The 18,777-nt window shown below is 39.8% G+C and overlaps 10 protein-coding genes across 10 annotated transcripts; 4 read left to right on the top strand and 6 right to left on the bottom strand.

The window, feature by feature from the left end:
- Window positions 1-35: 35 nt before the first annotated feature.
- On the bottom strand, window positions 36-2,607 carry BATDEDRAFT_8675 (serine/threonine protein kinase CBK1; the record flags this gene model as incomplete). The annotated part of the gene is made up of 6 exons (XM_006674973.1): window positions 36-357; window positions 424-622; window positions 710-1,036; window positions 1,105-1,369; window positions 1,520-1,778; window positions 2,471-2,607. The coding sequence occupies 6 exons, from the start codon at window positions 2,605-2,607 to the stop codon at window positions 36-38; spliced, it is 1,509 nt and encodes a 502-aa protein (XP_006675036.1).
- A 275-nt stretch (window positions 2,608-2,882) lies between these two features.
- On the top strand, window positions 2,883-3,545 carry BATDEDRAFT_8864 (TRAPP subunit TRS20; the record flags this gene model as incomplete). The annotated part of the gene is made up of 4 exons (XM_006674992.1): window positions 2,883-2,969; window positions 3,048-3,133; window positions 3,235-3,296; window positions 3,367-3,545. 4 exons carry the CDS (start codon window positions 2,883-2,885, stop codon window positions 3,543-3,545), a joined length of 414 nt encoding a protein of 137 aa, XP_006675055.1.
- Window positions 3,546-3,767: 222 nt separating this feature from the next.
- On the bottom strand, window positions 3,768-6,343 carry BATDEDRAFT_22451 (uncharacterized protein; the record flags this gene model as incomplete). Its single annotated transcript, XM_006675510.1, has 3 exons — window positions 3,768-4,275; window positions 4,372-5,789; window positions 5,906-6,343. The coding sequence occupies 3 exons, from the start codon at window positions 6,341-6,343 to the stop codon at window positions 3,768-3,770; spliced, it is 2,364 nt and encodes a 787-aa protein (XP_006675573.1).
- Window positions 6,344-6,534: 191 nt separating this feature from the next.
- BATDEDRAFT_22450 (uncharacterized protein) lies at window positions 6,535-8,289 on the top strand (the record flags this gene model as incomplete). The annotated part of the gene is made up of 5 exons (XM_006675509.1): window positions 6,535-6,817; window positions 7,069-7,290; window positions 7,368-7,507; window positions 7,637-8,089; window positions 8,245-8,289. 5 exons carry the CDS (start codon window positions 6,535-6,537, stop codon window positions 8,287-8,289), a joined length of 1,143 nt encoding a protein of 380 aa, XP_006675572.1.
- A 298-nt stretch (window positions 8,290-8,587) lies between these two features.
- BATDEDRAFT_86026 (glycine decarboxylase subunit H) lies at window positions 8,588-9,614 on the bottom strand (the record flags this gene model as incomplete). The annotated part of the gene is made up of 4 exons (XM_006676093.1): window positions 8,588-8,673; window positions 8,860-8,991; window positions 9,163-9,306; window positions 9,488-9,614. The coding sequence occupies 4 exons, from the start codon at window positions 9,612-9,614 to the stop codon at window positions 8,588-8,590; spliced, it is 489 nt and encodes a 162-aa protein (XP_006676156.1).
- A 339-nt stretch (window positions 9,615-9,953) lies between these two features.
- On the top strand, window positions 9,954-11,496 carry BATDEDRAFT_85254 (uncharacterized protein; the record flags this gene model as incomplete). The annotated part of the gene is made up of 6 exons (XM_006676369.1): window positions 9,954-9,966; window positions 10,060-10,188; window positions 10,313-10,410; window positions 10,480-10,771; window positions 10,872-11,230; window positions 11,344-11,496. 6 exons carry the CDS (start codon window positions 9,954-9,956, stop codon window positions 11,494-11,496), a joined length of 1,044 nt encoding a protein of 347 aa, XP_006676432.1.
- Window positions 11,497-11,733: 237 nt separating this feature from the next.
- BATDEDRAFT_29385 (uncharacterized protein) lies at window positions 11,734-13,976 on the bottom strand (the record flags this gene model as incomplete). Its single annotated transcript, XM_006675577.1, has 8 exons — window positions 11,734-12,120; window positions 12,251-12,336; window positions 12,454-12,493; window positions 12,632-13,007; window positions 13,080-13,273; window positions 13,399-13,520; window positions 13,581-13,686; window positions 13,773-13,976. 8 exons carry the CDS (start codon window positions 13,974-13,976, stop codon window positions 11,734-11,736), a joined length of 1,515 nt encoding a protein of 504 aa, XP_006675640.1.
- A 649-nt stretch (window positions 13,977-14,625) lies between these two features.
- Window positions 14,626-16,327, top strand: BATDEDRAFT_8010 (uncharacterized protein; the record flags this gene model as incomplete). The annotated part of the gene is made up of 6 exons (XM_006674896.1): window positions 14,626-14,747; window positions 14,978-15,153; window positions 15,299-15,441; window positions 15,551-15,815; window positions 15,919-16,055; window positions 16,151-16,327. The coding sequence occupies 6 exons, from the start codon at window positions 14,626-14,628 to the stop codon at window positions 16,325-16,327; spliced, it is 1,020 nt and encodes a 339-aa protein (XP_006674959.1).
- Window positions 16,328-16,751: 424 nt separating this feature from the next.
- Window positions 16,752-17,211, bottom strand: BATDEDRAFT_22445 (uncharacterized protein; the record flags this gene model as incomplete). Its single annotated transcript, XM_006675508.1, has 2 exons — window positions 16,752-17,065; window positions 17,142-17,211. The coding sequence occupies 2 exons, from the start codon at window positions 17,209-17,211 to the stop codon at window positions 16,752-16,754; spliced, it is 384 nt and encodes a 127-aa protein (XP_006675571.1).
- A 256-nt stretch (window positions 17,212-17,467) lies between these two features.
- Window positions 17,468-18,589, bottom strand: BATDEDRAFT_86023 (uncharacterized protein; the record flags this gene model as incomplete). Its single annotated transcript, XM_006676092.1, has 4 exons — window positions 17,468-18,064; window positions 18,152-18,214; window positions 18,301-18,360; window positions 18,482-18,589. 4 exons carry the CDS (start codon window positions 18,587-18,589, stop codon window positions 17,468-17,470), a joined length of 828 nt encoding a protein of 275 aa, XP_006676155.1.
- Window positions 18,590-18,777: the final 188 nt, after the last annotated feature.

Here is an 18,777-nt window from a genome sequence, read left to right as displayed (position 1 = left end):
ACAGAAGTCATATATTAATACATCAACACATTCTCTCACAAATCGTTCCGAATAGTCTCCCATCGTTTGAATGTATATCCAACAAACGCCAAATCTTTGTTGGGGCTTTTGAGCAAATCCATTGTTCCTGCTCCGATCTGATCCCGACCGATTGCTCTGGAATCCGCATCAATCATAACCTGCTCTGGAACACCTGAAAGTTCATCTGTAGGAAAGTACGATGTGTCTGTGATAGATTTGAGTTGAGGGATAAGTGGTGCGCGGATTTCACGAAGGCGATTCCAATCTACACCTCGAAAATAGGGATGTCGTTTGATTTCAGGGCCAGGAAGTCGATCTGGTGCATCGCACAACAATCTGAGTGAATACATGTGCTGTTAGCGATATGATACCAATAAAACAAGAGCAGATTTAAGCATGTACCTTTGCAGTAAATCTTCAGCCTCCCGGGAAAGATGCACATCATCCGGCACAAACAGGTTTTCACGCCAACTCATAATTTTACGGTAAGTTTCGTGAGGACTATCAGAAACAAAAGGTGGGTATCCAACAAGACACTCGTACATGATGGCTCCTAGTGACCACCAGTCACATTCCTGCGAATAGCCACGCTGGGCAAAAACTAGCCATCGACAACAGTTAGTATTATACCTAGTCAGAAAACTACAAACACCATCTAATTAGACATCAAGAATCTAAATAGTACTACCTTCTGGTGCAATGTAATCTGGAGTTCCAACCGTAGAGTAGGCAAGAGCTCGTCTGTTTCGTTTCCAAGTGGCAATTCGATTTTTGCGAGAAAGAGTGAGGTCAATGTTTTTGGCAGTGCCTACATTTTCATATGAACTATCAGGGTCTTGCATTTGAGTTTGCATCATATTTTGCTGATCTTGTAACTCCTGTTGTTGTGCCTTTGCCAAAAGCGTGGTATCTTTGTTAATGAATTTTTGGTAAAATGCAGAGTCGTGTGTTTTGTGGAATCCAGTCGAAAGACCAAAGTCGGAGAGTTTCAAATGTCCGTCCTTGTCAATCAATACTATTGGGCAGAATTCAGTACTTTTAAAGTTCAAGATTGCAGCAACATGAATATAGTATTAAACTTACAATTATCTGGTTTAATATCACGATGCACAAAGCCTAGATTGTGTATGGCGTCAATAGCACATACACATTCAGCCATGTAAAACCTTGTAACATCTTCCGAAAATGTATCGTATTTAATAAGCATAGTCATAAGATCACCACCCGGCAAAAACTCCATAATTAGGTACAAGTATAGTGGATCCTGGAATGAATAATAGAGCTGCACAACCCATGGAGTTTTTGAAGATTCAGCCAAAATGTCTCGTTCAGCTTTCACGTGCGCAAGCTAAATGCATGAGCAGTCCCGAATGGGTTGTCAAGGATTTGTACCATCAAATTGAAAAGCACCAAATTAGCATCGAAAGATGGTTGCAATCTGATAGTAGAAGCAATTTTAAGGCAACTGCTGGTGCAGCTTGACCAAAAGCATATTTACCTGATCCTTTTTTATCATTTCCGACTTTCGTAAAGTCTTCATTGCATAGATTTTTCCTGTATCAGACTTTTGCACAAGCCGAACTTCGCCAAACGCACCCTTTCCAATCACTTTGAGAGTATTGAAATTATCTACACCAAGTCGAACTCGACGCAATCGCAAAAACTCCGACTCACGACGCTCTAGATTTTGTAAAAAACGCTGCTTTTTTTCTTCTGACCATGGCTCTTTCATTAGACGCTCTTCATTTTCTACACGCCTATTGGGCCACGATTGAAATAAAATGAATACATCAAGGGATCCAATCAAAACGTTGGTTAGTCCAATGTAAAGTTTATACAGATTTAATGTCAAGATTGGCAATACTGTTTGCATTCTGTTGTCCATGCTGAAATCAATAGAAACAAATGTTTCATAAAATGCAAGCTGGTAAACCACACAGGTGGCGTTTCAGTACTTATCGCAAGAGGACTTTAGTAGAAACAAGCTTTTTCAGATCGCATGGTTTGAGAAAGAGTAAAAAAGGGAGTTGGTGCCAGTTTAAGCAGAATAATCTCCATTTCGATGGCAATGCTCAGATTGTATAGCCACCGATGGTGGCGAGAAACGCACCAGCTAGAATACAGCAATAATGCTTGTTCATAGATAGTGTGACTGTAAGCCAAGTTCATCTTAATGAAAGTAGAATACCCTCGTTTGACAGTCTGCTTGGACCGAGCTGGATTTGATATGAAAGCACCAAGCAAACTGCCAAGGCTTTACCAGCATAACATTTCGCAATTCAATCCACCTGAAAGTCTGTTACAGGTACAATAGGACAGAGCAAAAGTAGTTTATATGATGCAAATAGTCTTTTATACTGTGGAGTGAACTGAATCTTGGAAAGGTAAAGTGGAAAGTATTGATGATGGCTGTAAGGACAGATTGCTGGTTACAAAAAAATGGCTTCACCTGGACTCACGGTCTATACATTCAGCAACGGAAGATTGATAAAAGTGAGATAAACGGTATTTAGCAGCAGCAGATCGTTCAAGAGTGCCTAAAGAAATGCCATCTGTAGTGCGTTCAAACAGAGTGATGCCATCCATTGATAGGTCGACATCAGAGTTTTGAGATATCTGAGAGTCCATAGTTGAAAATAGAGTACCGACAAGTCCAGACGACAACAACTCCCAAATACACAATCAAAACAGTGACAGTAGTAACTCCTGACCCGCTACCACTCCTGCTGAAAATCCAATTGTTTCGAGTAAAAAACTCCCTGAAATAATTGCTAAAACAGTGCGTCCCGTGACTGGTTTCATAGACTCACGTGGTTGCTTTCACTTTATTGCTGCTTCTGCACACCAAGTTTCTACTTGACATGTCAACAAACTCTTACTTTGCCATTGTTGGCACAAAGGACTCTCCGCTATACGAGGCTGAGTTTGGTCCTATTTCTCGCGGTGAAGTCTCAAAGGTGCTCGTATTGTGCTGTTTACTGCTTTCATACGCATAGTCTGTCTTTTAACCCTCGAGTATCTATTAGAAGGATGATCTACGCCATATGAATCAGTTTGTGGTCCATGCTGCTTTGGACGTGGTGGATGAACTTATGTGGGGAACTCAGGCAATGTAAGGACATGCGTTTGAATCAGATTGATATTCCAGATTCGAACCAGAGGGGTTGCTATTCAAGCTTAATTTGTTTGAACTCTTTGCATTCATATACTTAGGTACCTCAAAGTAGTCGATAGATTCAATGAATGGCTTGTTTCGGCATTTGTTACTCCCAGTGGTAGTGTCATGCATGTACTAAACTTGTGTTTTGAGCCAGATCTACACGCTTACAATGTTTTATTCTACAGGTGTGAGATTCATATTGCTACACGACACTTCCAATACTGACGGCATACGCAATTTCTTCCAAGAGTGTTATGAACTGTATATCAAGGTGCTGATGAATCCTTTTACTGAAATTAATGCTCCCATTACTTCTGGTGCGTTTGATCAACGCATACGTGCTCAGGGTCGTAAATGGCTGTAGTCTGGATTCAAACTTAACCCATGCTCCGCACTGCTGCAAAGAGTTGGTTTTCTTGTATATCTTATTTTTATCCGTGAACTGATCCTACGTTTCAGGTATTGCTCTTTCAAAGCACTTGCTGCATTTCTAAACAAGATTCATCAATAACAATGCACACTTGCATTAAAGAATGAACATGGTTATCAACTACCCAAAGAAAAGCATGCCTGTTTGATAAATTTACTATTTTATTTGAATAACAAGTATACCTCCCCGTCGATCATGCAATGTTCCATCTTTCGGTCGCCATCCACCTTGCTGCAAATATGATCGGACATGAGGCAATACTTTAGCTTTTTGTGTCCGACTATGGTGTCCTGTACCTGTAACAATAATCAAGTCTCCAACAAATTTTGATTCAACAAGATTATCAATTGACAATTGCAGCATCGTGCATGCTTCTGATGGATGCAGTCCGTGTAAATCTACTATATGGGAAGAATGATGCTCAATTGGATTCACAATTGATGCCTGTTGCTTTTTAAATGGCTGGGATTTGGGCGTCCCCGTCAATCCTTTTGTACTTGTTGTAGATGATGATTGTGATGGGGAGTTGTGTGCATTTCGAGATAAAAAGATCTTTTGGGCTGCAATATTGTGCAGTTGCTCCACTTGGTCATTGAGTTTCTTTGCCGACAATGACAGGGCTCGTGCAGCCGCTTTGTTACCTGAAAGAAAAGCATCCGTTGCACTAGAATGGTTGAAATAGATTCAAGCATTTAGTAACTATGCGCATGGTAATAAAAACTGATGTTTTTCAACATAAAATCGAGAATTATAAACTCACCGTTGAAAAAGTTGATTACGATGGATAGCAACGTCAATGGCTTCTTGGCGGTACTCTGCATATGAAGCAGCCAAAGTATCGCCTGTACTCAACCATTTGGAATTCACGTATACTCGACCGCCAGTTCCTGCATGTGCCGATAAAGACGATGGGATCTCCTTTTCTGTTGATACAATTTGTGGTGAGTTTGAAAAAATAGCAGGTTTTAACGACGCACCAGATCCACCAATCAATATTGTTTTTCGACCATTAAAAGCCTTGTCAATGATAGATTCCTGTCCGCTGGAACCATTAGCCGCCTTTTTGGTCACATCATTATACTTTGCGGTAGGGTTCCAGAAGTTGATCTTTGAAACAGCAGTCGGTTTAGAGCTAGATCCTTGAGCAGGAGTAGATGGAATGACATGGCATGAATTTTTAGTAACAGATCCCAGCGATGGAAACTCTTCCTCGGCAGACAAATGAAGATCGATTGGAGCAGAGGTAATAGAAGATCCAGTATCATTCAAGGTAGGAGATCCAAAGTAAGACGCTCCTCCAAATTTTGTTTTTCGAGCACTATTGATAGTTACATTCCCGCTAGTTTGTGATGAAGAAAAGGCAGATTCAGCTCCACTGCCCAATGATGAAGATGCTACGAAACCAGTGAGTCCTTCACCATGAACAAACTCACAATTATTCCCTTTAAAACATCGGCCTTGAAGCCAAAATTTACAAACAAGTGCATCAGGATCGTGAGAGTACCAGCAATCAGATCGATAGCATTGTCCAATCATAAAATGGCGACAAATCTGTTTTGGTTCTCGTGATTTTGATGTAGCTAAATGTATGACAGGAGTAGACGGCGCTTCAGAAACAGAGGCATCGTATGCTGTGCACATGGATGGATTAGATTCAAAAGTCCGAGGTTCTGAAGCTGAATGGACTGCACCAATTGTTCCTGAATCATTTAGCAAGCAATCCATTGAGCTCTCAATATTGTACATGTTTGCTTCCAGAACTGCTTTGATATGATCTATGGGTATGTTGATAAATATGGACTGGAGAACGTCATGTGCTTCAAGCGTGCTGTACTGCTGACTCTCTTCTAGATCCCAATAAGCGTTTTCAGCCTCGTCAACATCCTGTTTTAAATCTAATGAGTCTGAAAATTCGGGAGAATCATACGAGTAAGATTGAGGAGTTTCAGTACAGTCTTGCATGTCAATGCGTGCAAATAAAGGATCAATATCTCGAATAATATCAGGAGTATTGGATTGTAGGACATGGTGCGTGGATCCAGTGCTATCTAACAAATCGGATCGAGAATATGAATCGGTTTGTGATAAACACCCAGTAGGATATGAAGGAGTAAATTCTTGCGCAGCCAAATTGAGTTCTTTGGAAGATAATCTAGATGTGGAGTTGCTGGACACCATCTGAAAATTACAAAGCATGAATCTAAGTTAGTAGGAATGAAATATGCGCATGACTGGAGAGCACATTAGACGATCAGAGGATGCAGTCCAAAGCAGCAATGAGAATAAAAACTCACAAAGCTCGGATAAGATGTGGTGGTAGCAGTTGGGGAAGTGAGGGATAACGAAGATAATGCAGAATGAGGAGCGAATGGATATTGCCGTTGCTTGTACGGAACTCGTCGAATTCCATCGTTAGTTGTGATATCTTGCCGATCATGACCAAGTCCGCTACTATTACTACCAATAGTAGAATCTAAGGACTTGAATGAAGTGTAATAGCAAAGATTGTCTGTATATTCATTATCTGTACTATCACATAAAAGACTGTCTGGACCTCTAGATTCAAGAGTATCTAATAAAGCTCTAACCAGCAACTCGGCATCCTGCTGACCGAGAGCACCAGAAACTTCAACAGCATCCAGCAAAGCCTCACATTTCTCAGCAGGATCCAAAGAAGTGGATGTAAGAATAGTAAACAGAACATCATAGAATGGTTCGATTGGAAGAAGCATCTTGGCCATGTGGTGATGCAGCCAGGTGGATTTATGAGCTGAAGCCATCTGCAAGAACAGCAGTTGAGCAACGAACGAGTTTTGGGTCAACACAACATCACGTGCATAAAGAAGTGGCCAGACCGTATATTATACAGTCTAGTCCTGGCTGATCATTGTGCTGTTTTTACCACTTGCGCTGCCTTGTGGTTATGGAAGTGACTGCAACTACCATGATGGACTGGGCTACTGCAACCACTGCGACAATCGACTATCCTATTTCACAGTCGGATGTTTTTCAATCCACTCTAGAGCAGCAGCCACCATCTCCCGAGTCGGCTCGTATCGACACTACTGCCATCTTTGATACATCTTCAGATAGGCTTCAGACTGACCCAATCACGGACAATGCTGTTCTGACTGATATGCTTATGGAAGAACCACATATTATTCGTCCTGCAGACTCTTTGCATTATTTCAAGCAACGTCCTGCTGGTGGGTTTTATTCTGAAGATTTCCATCAAGTATTCCAATCCATGGCCACTTGTTTGAATTATATTCATTCAGTGTGATTCTATTGAGTGAATAGAACTGCATTTCTCATCTTACAATGCCTTGATATACTCTGAAACCTGCCTTGTGCTATTTAAAACTACTCGTCTGTCTGATCCTCTGCCATTCGCTCTGTTTAGATCTAGACTAACATCCATATCCTTGTTCAATTTTATATGGCTCTTTGGATTTAGAGCTTGGTCCTCGCTTGCCAGAAACTTTAACTGCAAAACAGGATCTGGTATCTCTATTCGGCATACGACCACTATATGATTCATACATCAGACCTTACAGATTACAGTCTACAGCATCCTCTACTAAACCTGTACAGTTGCATAATGGCTCTGAAGAATCAAATGGAAGCCCTGCTAAAACTATGGACTCATCATATACCTCATATATCGCCGATCTTCCAGGTAAACAGCATTCACTTGCTCATGTGTTTTGTAATAGAGTTGCCATGTGCTGTATTTTAACCGTCTTGGTTTTATAGGAAATCCAGATTTGTCACCAGATAGTGGATTGCGAGATTTGCTATTTGGACCACAAATGAATGTTTCCATTCAGCCCATGCCGTTTGACAAAGATACTCTAAATGCTGCATTTTCACTTGTCCCTGGACTCATACCTGGAGTAAGTTGCCAATCGCTTGGTTTGAAACTTGATGTCATGTTGATTTACCTTTTTAAATCGCTGTTGAAACCTGTTTTTTGTCACTACCAAATGTGTAATTGACATGCTAACAATCTTGATTTATTTTAGTTTGAAGGACTTTTTTTTGGACTAGACAATTCAATACCACCAGATGAAAAATCTGAATCCAAATTAAACTCGCCAGAACACTCATCACCTACTAATCACACTACAGTATTGCCAGCAGCATCCAAACCCAACTTAATGCCAGAAGTTTCTGGTGTAGCATCTTCTAGTGTTAGACTTACACTCATGCCTTCAAATCTTAAAGCTACCTCATCGGCTACGACAGCTTTCACCACACCAGCCAAGTCATTGACATCTCCCATCACTCCATCTACACAACCTACTAGTCGACCGCCTTTAAAATTAAACTTGACACATACTGCAGCATCAATAGCTCCAACGACAGCAGCATCAGCCGTGGCTCCACTTTCAGCCAATACTTCCGCAACACCCAAGCTGGTCATTCGATTGGACATGCGGCCAGAAAATGCCATTGGGTCAGAAATAAAGAAAAAGGTGCGGACTCTGCTTCATATGATTGAGTGTACATGAGCTATTGTTCAGTTGGTTTCTCAAGATCGTTTAATCTGGTTTTGAAAACTGTATCCATGTTCAATTCAGTTCCATCATACACTTTGAGATTGCGCTAATTCCACTTTTGTTTGACTTAGAAGCGGCGGAGACCCGAGGAAGAAGAACGACGAAAAAAGAGGTGAAATGACTCCATTTGCCACGATGCATCAATAATATCAAATGATATCATTCATTGGTTTTCAATGATATCAATCCCATGTATGAGTAATTTGTGGGGTGCTTTAATTAGTACAAGTTTTAATTTTAAACCAGTTGCAGCAGAAGCATATGCCAGATGTAGAAAAATAAACTTATTTTTCAAATTGTTTATAAAATGCCTTGCACCTTTGCTACCAGTAGACGATATACCATTTTTAATTTAAAAGTCTCGATTATAATTGAACACAGTATTTTTTACTATAAAGAATCTTGAATGTTCATCTATTCAATGTGAGCAGCATAAGCCTTTTCATCCATGAGCTCATTGAGCTGGGTAGAGTCGGACATCTCAATCTTTGCAATCCAGCCTAGTGTAATGGCATTCCAAAATAATCCAGCGCGTTTTGTCCATTCAAAAAATAGTTTGGATCATCCAACATGTGTGGAGTAGTAGCCATTCATGGTACTGTATTAGTAAGCATAAAACTGACCCATACCACACTTCAAAAAAGTGCTCTCTGAACAACAGCACTCTTGTAATTTATCAAAATTACCTTCAGCGTATGGAGACTTGTTGATGAGAGAGGGTTCATCAGCGAGGTTAGTGTTGACCTCGAGAACAGTGCCGGTAACAGGAGTGTAGACATCGCTAGCAGCCTTGACAGACTCGACTGCACTCAGCACATCTATAAAAATGATACAACAGGAACATAACAACCATCAGTGATCCCATTCACCTCTGCATCATCCTATGACTCCCATTGACAGATTCGAAAATCAAAAATCAAAAATGAAAAAATGGAAAGCTATAGTAAGGATGACAAGTGCATTCATGTATGGTAAAAGAAAAATGATACCTTTGCGCTTGAGTAGGGAGCCGACTTCAGGAACTTCAACATAGACAACATCACCAAGTGCCTTTTGAGCATACTCGCTAATACCAATGGTGGCAACCTTGCCATCCACCTTTACCCACTCGTGATCAGCAGTGTACTTGCGAGCTAGATGAAGTCAAATAGAAAGCAACAGCAAGTGTTATTGGTTTGCCAACAAGATCATAGGGTTATAAGAGTTTAGCAAGGCTTGCAGAAATATGATCAGCAATTCTGCTCAAAACTAAAGAGCCAGCAATTTGATAGGATCATCAATTACAATGGTAATATAAAACACAAGAGTTCATACTGGAATAGCTGCGCAGAGTCTGGGACAGAGTCTGAGACAGAGCCATGGGAGCAATGCGGAGAGATGATGGACAACGGAATGCAGTGCTGGCAGCAACACAGCGAGCAACAGTGATGGATCTGAACATGCCGATTCAATTTGAGAAAGTTTTCACTCGGGTAAGTTGAAATCTGTGAATGGCAATACAATGTTGATTCTGCACATTAAAACTGGGAATTTGTCGTATTGCTCTTGCTAAAAACAAGTGTCAAGATATACTGGATTCACTCCAAATCGGATGTTCTTGTAAAACAACTGTCTAGTGTAGACTTGAATCAAACAAGTTTATGAGTCTGTATCTTATTAGCGAATCAGGTCTTGTTTAATCTTGAATGCTGACAAGGCGAGCATCTTGGCGGAGTTTACTTTCCCAGAATCTTGTTCATATCGTTTATTCCTACAACAGTCTAGACAATTCACTCTTGTAATGGCAGCATCAGGTATGTGCATCTATCTTTTAAACAAGTTACTGTACAACTCCATACCTTCCAACATAGGTATCACTCACTGTATTTTTAAACTCTTGTTCAAAGCTTGGAATGACGCTTTGCCTCCATCGAGCAGCAAAACCATGGTAGATGCATTCATCGATAGGGATGGACTAGATGATGGTCCACCACCACTCGAGGATATGACTCACTTATTTAATAAGCTATCAATGAGTATGTTAATGAATACTCAAAACTTGTTCATTAAACATCACTAACGTTCAAATCGACTCAGATTCAGATCATTGTCCAGTCCAAGTATCTTCCCAACACAACACCACTAATTCCAACTATTTAGCTTCTGCTGCAAAAAAGCAAAATGCACAGGCTATTAAATCGGTATCAAACATATCTGGGTCTATATATAAACCTCCAACACCAGCTTCTGACAAAGAGGTAGTTGATATCAACTGAATATGTCGGCATAGCTTCGATATGTTATGCTTTTTGCTTACACATATTCAGTTTAATGGCTTGAAAAAGGGATTCTTTGCATTGGCAAAATCTAAAGCACCAACTATCAAGACCGACGTGTCCCGCACCAATAAACCATCACAATCTATTTCTCCACCTACCAGTAAGAAACTTGACACTGCTTCAAAATTGGAAAACACAGAATCGGATATGCCCTTCATCCGCGCTACTCCGAAACAATCGTCAGGATCTCATGCCGCTCATGTGCCTTTTAATTCACATTTGACCGATTCTATCCAAGAAATGTTCAAAGTTGATGCCGGTGCAAATGGTGCAACTCCAGGTACAAGTTATACTGGATTAGTATTACTTTTTTGTTCACCTGAAATAATGTGTTTTATACATGTCTCAACTTGTATTCGATCTATCTCCTCAATACACAGCATGGATGACGAATGCATTTTGGGAACGGGTACGACAGTCTCCCAACTTGGCCAAGGCGTTTGCAGATCCAATGTTTTCTCAAGCTGCACAAAATCTAGTAACTAGTCCACAGGAAACCTTTGAAAAGTATGTCAAAGAGCGACCTGATTTCTTGCTGGCATTGAAAGAACTGGCTGCAATTATTGGCGATCATTTGATTTCTTTTGCAAAAGAAGGCGCTGCTGTCACCGACAATAGTACAACAATAAAGCATAAAGTGGAGGAACAATCGGTAGCTGTCAAACCAAGTATACCCAATGATCTCCCAGAACATGAAAAACGCATTATAGAACGAGTCTTGAATGATCCCGAAATTCAGGTTGATTTAGAACATTTGACATATTCCATGTAGACTACTAAGATGTACAACAATAGGTATTGGCGCTAACAGTAACGGCCATTCTTTTGTGGTTTCTATATCTAAAAAATTAGAGTATTCTTCGAGACCCTCAAATTCAAACGATTCTGTCACAGATCCAACACAATCCGCCAGAGATTACACAGATTATGCAACGTGCTCCAACTAAAATAATCAGCAAACTTCAAAAACTTGTTGAATGCGGTTTACTTCAGGTTCAACGTTGACCAATGTCTCACTTTTGTGCATGGCATGTGGTTCTTATTCACTTTTTATACTTGAGCTACTCGATCAATTCAAACTCGTTTATTCTGTGTTAGTGAAACACTACCGGCTGTATTAGTTTATACAGGATTTCGCACAACATCACCAAATAAAGTAAAGCATTTCGAGCACAGAAATCAGCGATAGAATGAATGTTATTTTATTTTACCTATTTTCAACTACCCCCTTGTACAGTGCATCTACTCTGAATTCAACACATCTTTCCCGCTTTGCTTTCCAGATTCCATTTTAGCAGTCCTTGCACCAAATTGCACTGCACGCTTCGGTTCAATAGCAGCTCGATCCAAACCCATGCCTTTTGCAACCAATCTCAACACGAGTTTATCGCCAACCCCTTTGGGTTTTCTCGGATCAGTTTTTAAATGAATCGGTAATTGACAAAGTAAACTCACTACATTGCGATCCAAAAATGGAAATCGTGCTTCTTTGCCATGGGAAGATATAATTCTATCATCACGACCAAGATTGCGAGTGGATATGCGAGATACGTCTAGCTGAAGTTCGGTAATCAAGCCTTCCCATGAAAGTGCATTAAATTTCGCCTTATGACGTCCATATCCACCAAGCTATCGACACATTTCCATTTTGTAAACACAATCATGTAAAACAGCATGAGTATCAAACTAGAAAACGATGTTTTTAAAAAACACATTATATCAAGCGAATGACTTTTAAATCTATTCAAGGTGACGCTACCTGTTCGTCTGCACCTAATCCACTTAAAAGCACTTTTGCGTGACTATGGTATACATTCTGAGCGCCGTTTTGATCCAAAATGGTTCCTGTCATTCAATATAACACACCTTGTGAGACATTCAACTATTTAGCCCGTCCAACATAATATGGACGAATCCAACAACTTTGAAAGCAAATAGACTAATCTATTCAATCATACTTACCAATCCCACGGGATGCAAACCAAAATGCCATGGCAATGCTCTAATGGTATACAATAAATACCAAACTTTCGCATTAGTCTACTTACAAATCACTTGGTAAAACAATGTTGCTACATAATCATACAACTTGATACTATAAAACATCGAGAATAGATAACTACTCAACTAAATCCATTACAGTATTGAGCGGAGTCATTAAATTCATAATGTAAGGCTGACATGCTACAACTTCCGTGTATGGGACATTAATACATACAAATCGCCATTCACGCGAAGGAAAAAGCTGCTGCAGCTCTGTAGCACCAAGTCGACCTGTCAGTCGATCTGGAACGTCAAATGAATTGGATGCAAGTAATAGCGGTGGTTCATCTTTTAAATTATCGACATTTTTTTTGAGTGTAGTTTTGTTTTTGTGCTGAGCAATTCGTGGGTTCTCAAACCCAACATTTAAAAGATCTATTGGCTCCATTGGTGGAATAATACGATGAGCAAGTGCAGCTAATGTGATACAATCTAGTCCGCCAGAAAACAGTATACCAAGTCGTGCATTCCCACTATTGTGGCAAAATCAGATGATTAAAATTAGTCGGCTTTTTAAATGCTAGAAAAGTAAAGTCGTCAACAACTAAAATCGTTTCAATAAAAGCATGGCTTGCCTAATTGGAGCAGGAATGTTTTCTGTTCTTGTGCGAACAGCATTTGCAAGTACAGATTCAAGTGATTTCACTGCGCTATTCATTGGGGAAGCATCATCTATCATTGATAAACCAATTCGAGGATCTGTTTGATCTATACTACCAAGATCTAAATCTGATGGGATCTGGGTATTTAGCAATAGTGATGGACATATCTATGCAGTAGAAAAAACAGTCAAATGATAAATATTCTTAAATTTCAATGTGGTGGTTAGAAAACGCATTTTAAAACATAAAAATAAGCATTTACCAAGTTTGTTAAAGGGTCAGATGAGGTTGACCATGAAATATGCCTGAAATATTGTGTAGGATCATTCCAGGCTGTATTGACAAGAGCTAAATCCACAACAAATAGTCCGGTAGTAGGAACTTCTGTCCAAAAATCGTTATTTTGAGATAAACTGGGCAGTTCATCTTTTGGTAGTTGCGAACCAACAGAAGATAGTATAAACGTGTCTTGTGGGTGAGTTGGAAGATGCATAAGAAGCGATCTCCGGCCAAGATGGTCTCGTCCAAAATAAACACAGTTTGTTCGTTTCTAAAAAGTTGAAATCAAAATGGGACAAGTATAAACATTGATTCTCAATTGAATTGACTAAACACTTGTGATAAGTGAAACCCTACATGATAAAATACGATTGCCCATTCACCATGTATCTCAGATAACGTTTTTAAGATATGAGACTCGTCCAGATTTTCGATTGCCAACTGGGACGACAGCATAGTAGTATCATTTGAATCTAGTGGCACATGAAGACCTCCAAATACTTGGCCATTAAAACATAGATAGTTGCCATGTAAATCTATCATGGGCTGTGGAGCTGGCATATTGCCTCGAAGATGCAATACCCAGCCATGCAGTGTTGCCTTTATTTTGCAATCGTTATGAGCTGACTGTGTGATCCATGTTTGAAAGGTATAACAGTCTGGGCCTATTTGATTGATTTGAATGATGGATTGGTTAATTTGTTTGCAAGAGGTATCTGATTCAATTGAAAATACCTCGAAGTTGATTGGACTGACAGAGTGATTGAATCAAAGGCTCATGATTGGATTTTATTCCGTCTGAACAACCGAATCTTTCTATCACAAACAGAATACCACACATTGATCAATTGTTGGGAAAGTGCAACTCGACAGGTTTCAAATCTATTTGAATAAAAACAGACTTGTCGCTCAAGCCAGTTTAAGGCTGCGTTCTGAATAGATTTGTATTTAGAAATACTAACAAAATTAAATTGGTATTTCTAAATCTAAGCATATCTCAAGCAACACATCATTCTTGATAGGCCGAGTCAACAAAATTCAACTTGTCAAATTCATTGAATTCTGGCACTTACTCGGAATATACTATAATAAAGCACTTGGTACAATGCCAAAGCACTCTAGAAATGATGCCGAGCTGGATAAAAAAATCGAGTTTCCTATTTTAAAGAAAGTACACACTGATCAACACAATCAGCCATCGTCTGCAGAGATGACTGCAAACAAGAGTATTGCTGTTGAATCTACCAACCCACTACAAACCAAACTGACAGTTGAAGAGGCAAAACTCTATGATCGGCAGATTCGTCTGTGGGGAATGGAGGCTCAGCAACGGTGAGTAATCTGCATGAATGTATAGCTATTACTCGCTAGCCATTTGTAGATTGGCATTGCAATCTTTACAACACTTTCTAATTGATGAATGACAGCTTATGAGAGCTTCGGCTCATAAGCTTGCACATGTATGTCATCAAAACTGCATTAATTCTATCGATTTAAGCCAATGCTTAATATCCATTTTCTGAAATTAAACCTTGAGCTATAACTGATTTTTGAATTTATAGTATGCGAAATGCACGAATTCTTGTTGTAGGATGTACTGGGCTATCTAATGAAGTGCTCAAAAATATTGTTCTTGCTGGCGTCGGAGCTGTAACCATTGCTGATTCAGAGGTCGTACAAGCCAAGGATCTGGGATCACAATTCTTTTTGCGAGATGCTGATATTGGCAAAAATGCAAGTTGAAAGTAGTCTGATTGTTTAAATTCATCTACTTTATTGAAAATGAGATGCCAGTTTAATCCTAAATCCATCTTGATTGTAAAAAACACTACTTACAATGTATATTGTTTGATGCATCAATATAACTTTCAACTGATAGAAAGCAGAGTCTGTATTGCCTCGAATTCAAGAACTGAATCCTCGTGTGCGTGTCAACGCAGTGTCCGACGATATCAACGGTCTTCCCGACACCTTTTTCACCAATTATGATATCGTTTGTGCAATTGGACAAAATCCAGATATAGTGGTAATGTTTTATACTCGAGCTTTATTGACGAAAATGAGTACTATAGTTTGGCCAACAGCGACAATGACTTTTAACAAAGTGCTGTCAATTTGCTTTTGCACAAGTATAGGCTAAAATCAACACGATCGTACGAGTAAAGAATATTTTGTTTTGGAGTGCATCGATATTTGGAACATTTGGCTATATGTTTTCGGACTTACAAGACTATCGCTACTCTGCCATATCAAAGTCTGCTGATAGCAAGGAACCGCAGCATACACCAGCACAACTATTGTTTTGCTCATTTGAACAGATGCTTAGCACTACGTTTAATCATCCTAAAATCGATAAACGCTGGAGGCGAAGGGCACATCCATTATACTTTGCCATCAGGGGTTTGTTATAATGGCTTGTGATTACAATAGCTATACGTTGGCTTGTTCCATACGAGCCTTGATCTGACATTTTGTTATAATTACAACGCTTGAATGATTCTAGCGGTGTGGGAATATTGGATGAAACATAGGAGGTACCCAGATATAAATATGCCATCAGATCTTCAAGAACTAAATACTATGAAATTACAAGTCACCAAATTGCTGGAATGCGATGGTGCTTTTGTGGAGGATGAATTGGTCAGGTACATTAGCATATGTATATTGCTTGAATGACTGTCAGTCAAATATCCCAAGGCTAACTGTTGGAACCTATACATACAAACAATTCCGAGATTAGAAATGTAGCTAATATGGTATCAGTAGAAGTTTCGGCATCATGTGCCGTCCTGGGCGGGATCTTAGCTCAGGAGCTATTGAAAGCACTGTCACGAAATGACTCTCCTATTCATAATGTTCTCTTGTATGATTCTTGGGAGGCGATCGCACAAGTCATGAAAATTATGCCCTGAATGAATTTAAAAGTTTGCATTGATATGCTCTGAGAATTGGACATGTTGTGTAGATTTGGAGATGAAAAACGTCAAAATATCAAAAAGCACCAAACCGAATGATGTACAACACATGCAGACTATTCAATGCATCGATAGTCGATTGAATCTGATGAGTTCAACAATCACATTTTAAATTTGATTCGAACATGTACAAAACCATTCAATCCACTCCAAATAGGTCAAATGTAATATCACAACTCGATCGAAATGGCTATATACATTCAATTCATTAAAAAATAAAACCAATCCATTGAATCTGGATATACTAACAACAATGCATCTGGGAATCTACCGACTGGATTAAATACACCCATATGTTTCTATATACAAAAATAACTATCCAGTCAGCCAATCAATATTATGCATGACGATCAACGTCCAATTACGTAGCGCTTTTCCCACTGCCTTTTCCAGCAGGAGCTCCCGATTCACCACACACTGCAGCCCACAAGTATGTCAGTGCTGCACAGGACAGACATAGCACTCCAGTATGTGTCGGTGCTTGAATCAATCCAGGAACAACACATGCCGCATACAAGAGTGCTCGTAGATACAGGTTGTTTGAAACGAATCCAAGTTTATCCATGTATGGAAACGGATGCTCCAAGCCAATAATGAGCAGACTGATAAACAGGTTGGCTCCTGCGACAAATCGATTGGGAAACCATGCACTGATAACTGAGCCGATTAAAATAACTGATGTTGGGTATAACAATGAGAGTTGGTTAAACTGAACGGTTCAATTGTGATTCAATTCAAAGTCTGAACTTACAGACAGCCGCATAGTAAGCCTGTAGGTTCGCCCAAGGCCTCCATTGGAATGCAAACTTTCCAGCAGTCATGATTAAGTTGAATAAAAATGGTTCAAGTTTTGATTTATGCGGCGGATTCCGACTGTGGCGCATATGATTCAAGTGGCTGCTGACCGAATGCCACTTGCACGTGATCTGATAAAAGTGAAATTGTCGTAATTGCAATTCCACAAACATTTTGTATCGACACAAATCACTTGCAAAATTATCGCATCAACATTGGATATTATGAGTCATGAAATGGGCTACATTTATTGTGTATCGTAATTGTTAAACATTTGACTGACTAGGCAAAAGTGAATGCAGAAGCAGAGGCATCGCCTTGTCCAAGGTTGCCGAGGTTCCAGTTGGCTTCAACAGTGGCCAACTGAGAGTAATGATTGTATGAATTGGAGTCGGTAGTACCAGGGGCAGCAGGACCACCAACAAGCATGGCATACACCTGGTTGCTGTCCGATGCGTCTTCGTCAAACGTGATTAGGAACACGGTGTTGGAAAAGATTGGCTTGGTGAGCAATGGTTCAAGAAAACCCTCCAGCCAGTTGGATGCATACGATACATCAGTATCGTGTCCGTCATTGTTCATATCAGGAGTGTAGAATACATAGCTGGGAACGCTATTTTTGGCAATATCCTTATTGAGCTGAGTAGCGGGAACAATCTTGGCACAACGAGCAGGATCTTTGGCAATATTGGTGAATGAGATGAAGGGATTGTGCTTGCGACGATAAGTTCCAGAAGATGTCGCAGTTGAGCATCTTCCCGGATAGCTTTCCTGGTAAGAACCCCACGAGATTCCGCCAGTTTCAAGAAGATCTACAATGGTATTGCTGTTGACATTGACATTTTTGTCATTCTTGTTGCCCTGAGTAGATCCAGAGATCTAAAGGTTGGATTTGATGAAAACCAGACAATCAGCACGATGATGCAACTATAACCTCGACAAACAATCAAGTGGTTTAATACATACCATAGCAAGATAGTTTGGCTGAGAAGGATGACGGATGGCACTGTAACTAGTCAACAGACGGCCCTTTGGTTCAATTACAACCCGAAAAACTGTTAGACATGGCAAAGCAATACCCAAATCTTACCATGAAATTAGATTCAGTTGCTCACCTTTTCAGCAAGAGTAGTACCGAGGTAGGTATCTGCCATAGCATCTGAGTAGTTAGTATTCTAAAACAATGTCGTATTTAATCGTTAGTGTTGATTTTCTACAATAACAAGCAATACCATTCTAAAAGTGTACTAGGCAAATCAATAAAAAGACTTGACAAGATAAAACAGACCAGCTCACCTCGAGAACAATAACGAAAAAACGATCAAAAGTGGTGCTTTCGGCCAGGACCAATGTAGATATAGCAGCAGTGGTAGCAATAGCGGCAGATACAAAGTTCAAAAGCATTTTAGTGGTTGGGATTACAGACAATGACGCTACTATTTTAAAACTATTTATGCACACGAACGTGCATTGACCTAGTCTAATTTGCTGTGCCAAATTCAATGAGTGGATTCATCATGCATGTGAATAGCACACATGAACGCCAATACATACAGCAACCGCCAAAAAAGATATGCAATGCTTCACCATTT

This window comes from Batrachochytrium dendrobatidis (genome assembly GCF_000203795.2).
Source record: "Batrachochytrium dendrobatidis JAM81 unplaced genomic scaffold BATDEscaffold_1, whole genome shotgun sequence".
NCBI lineage: Eukaryota > Fungi > Chytridiomycota > Chytridiomycetes > Rhizophydiales > Batrachochytrium > Batrachochytrium dendrobatidis.
This window is presented reverse-complemented; position numbering and strand designations above follow the sequence as displayed.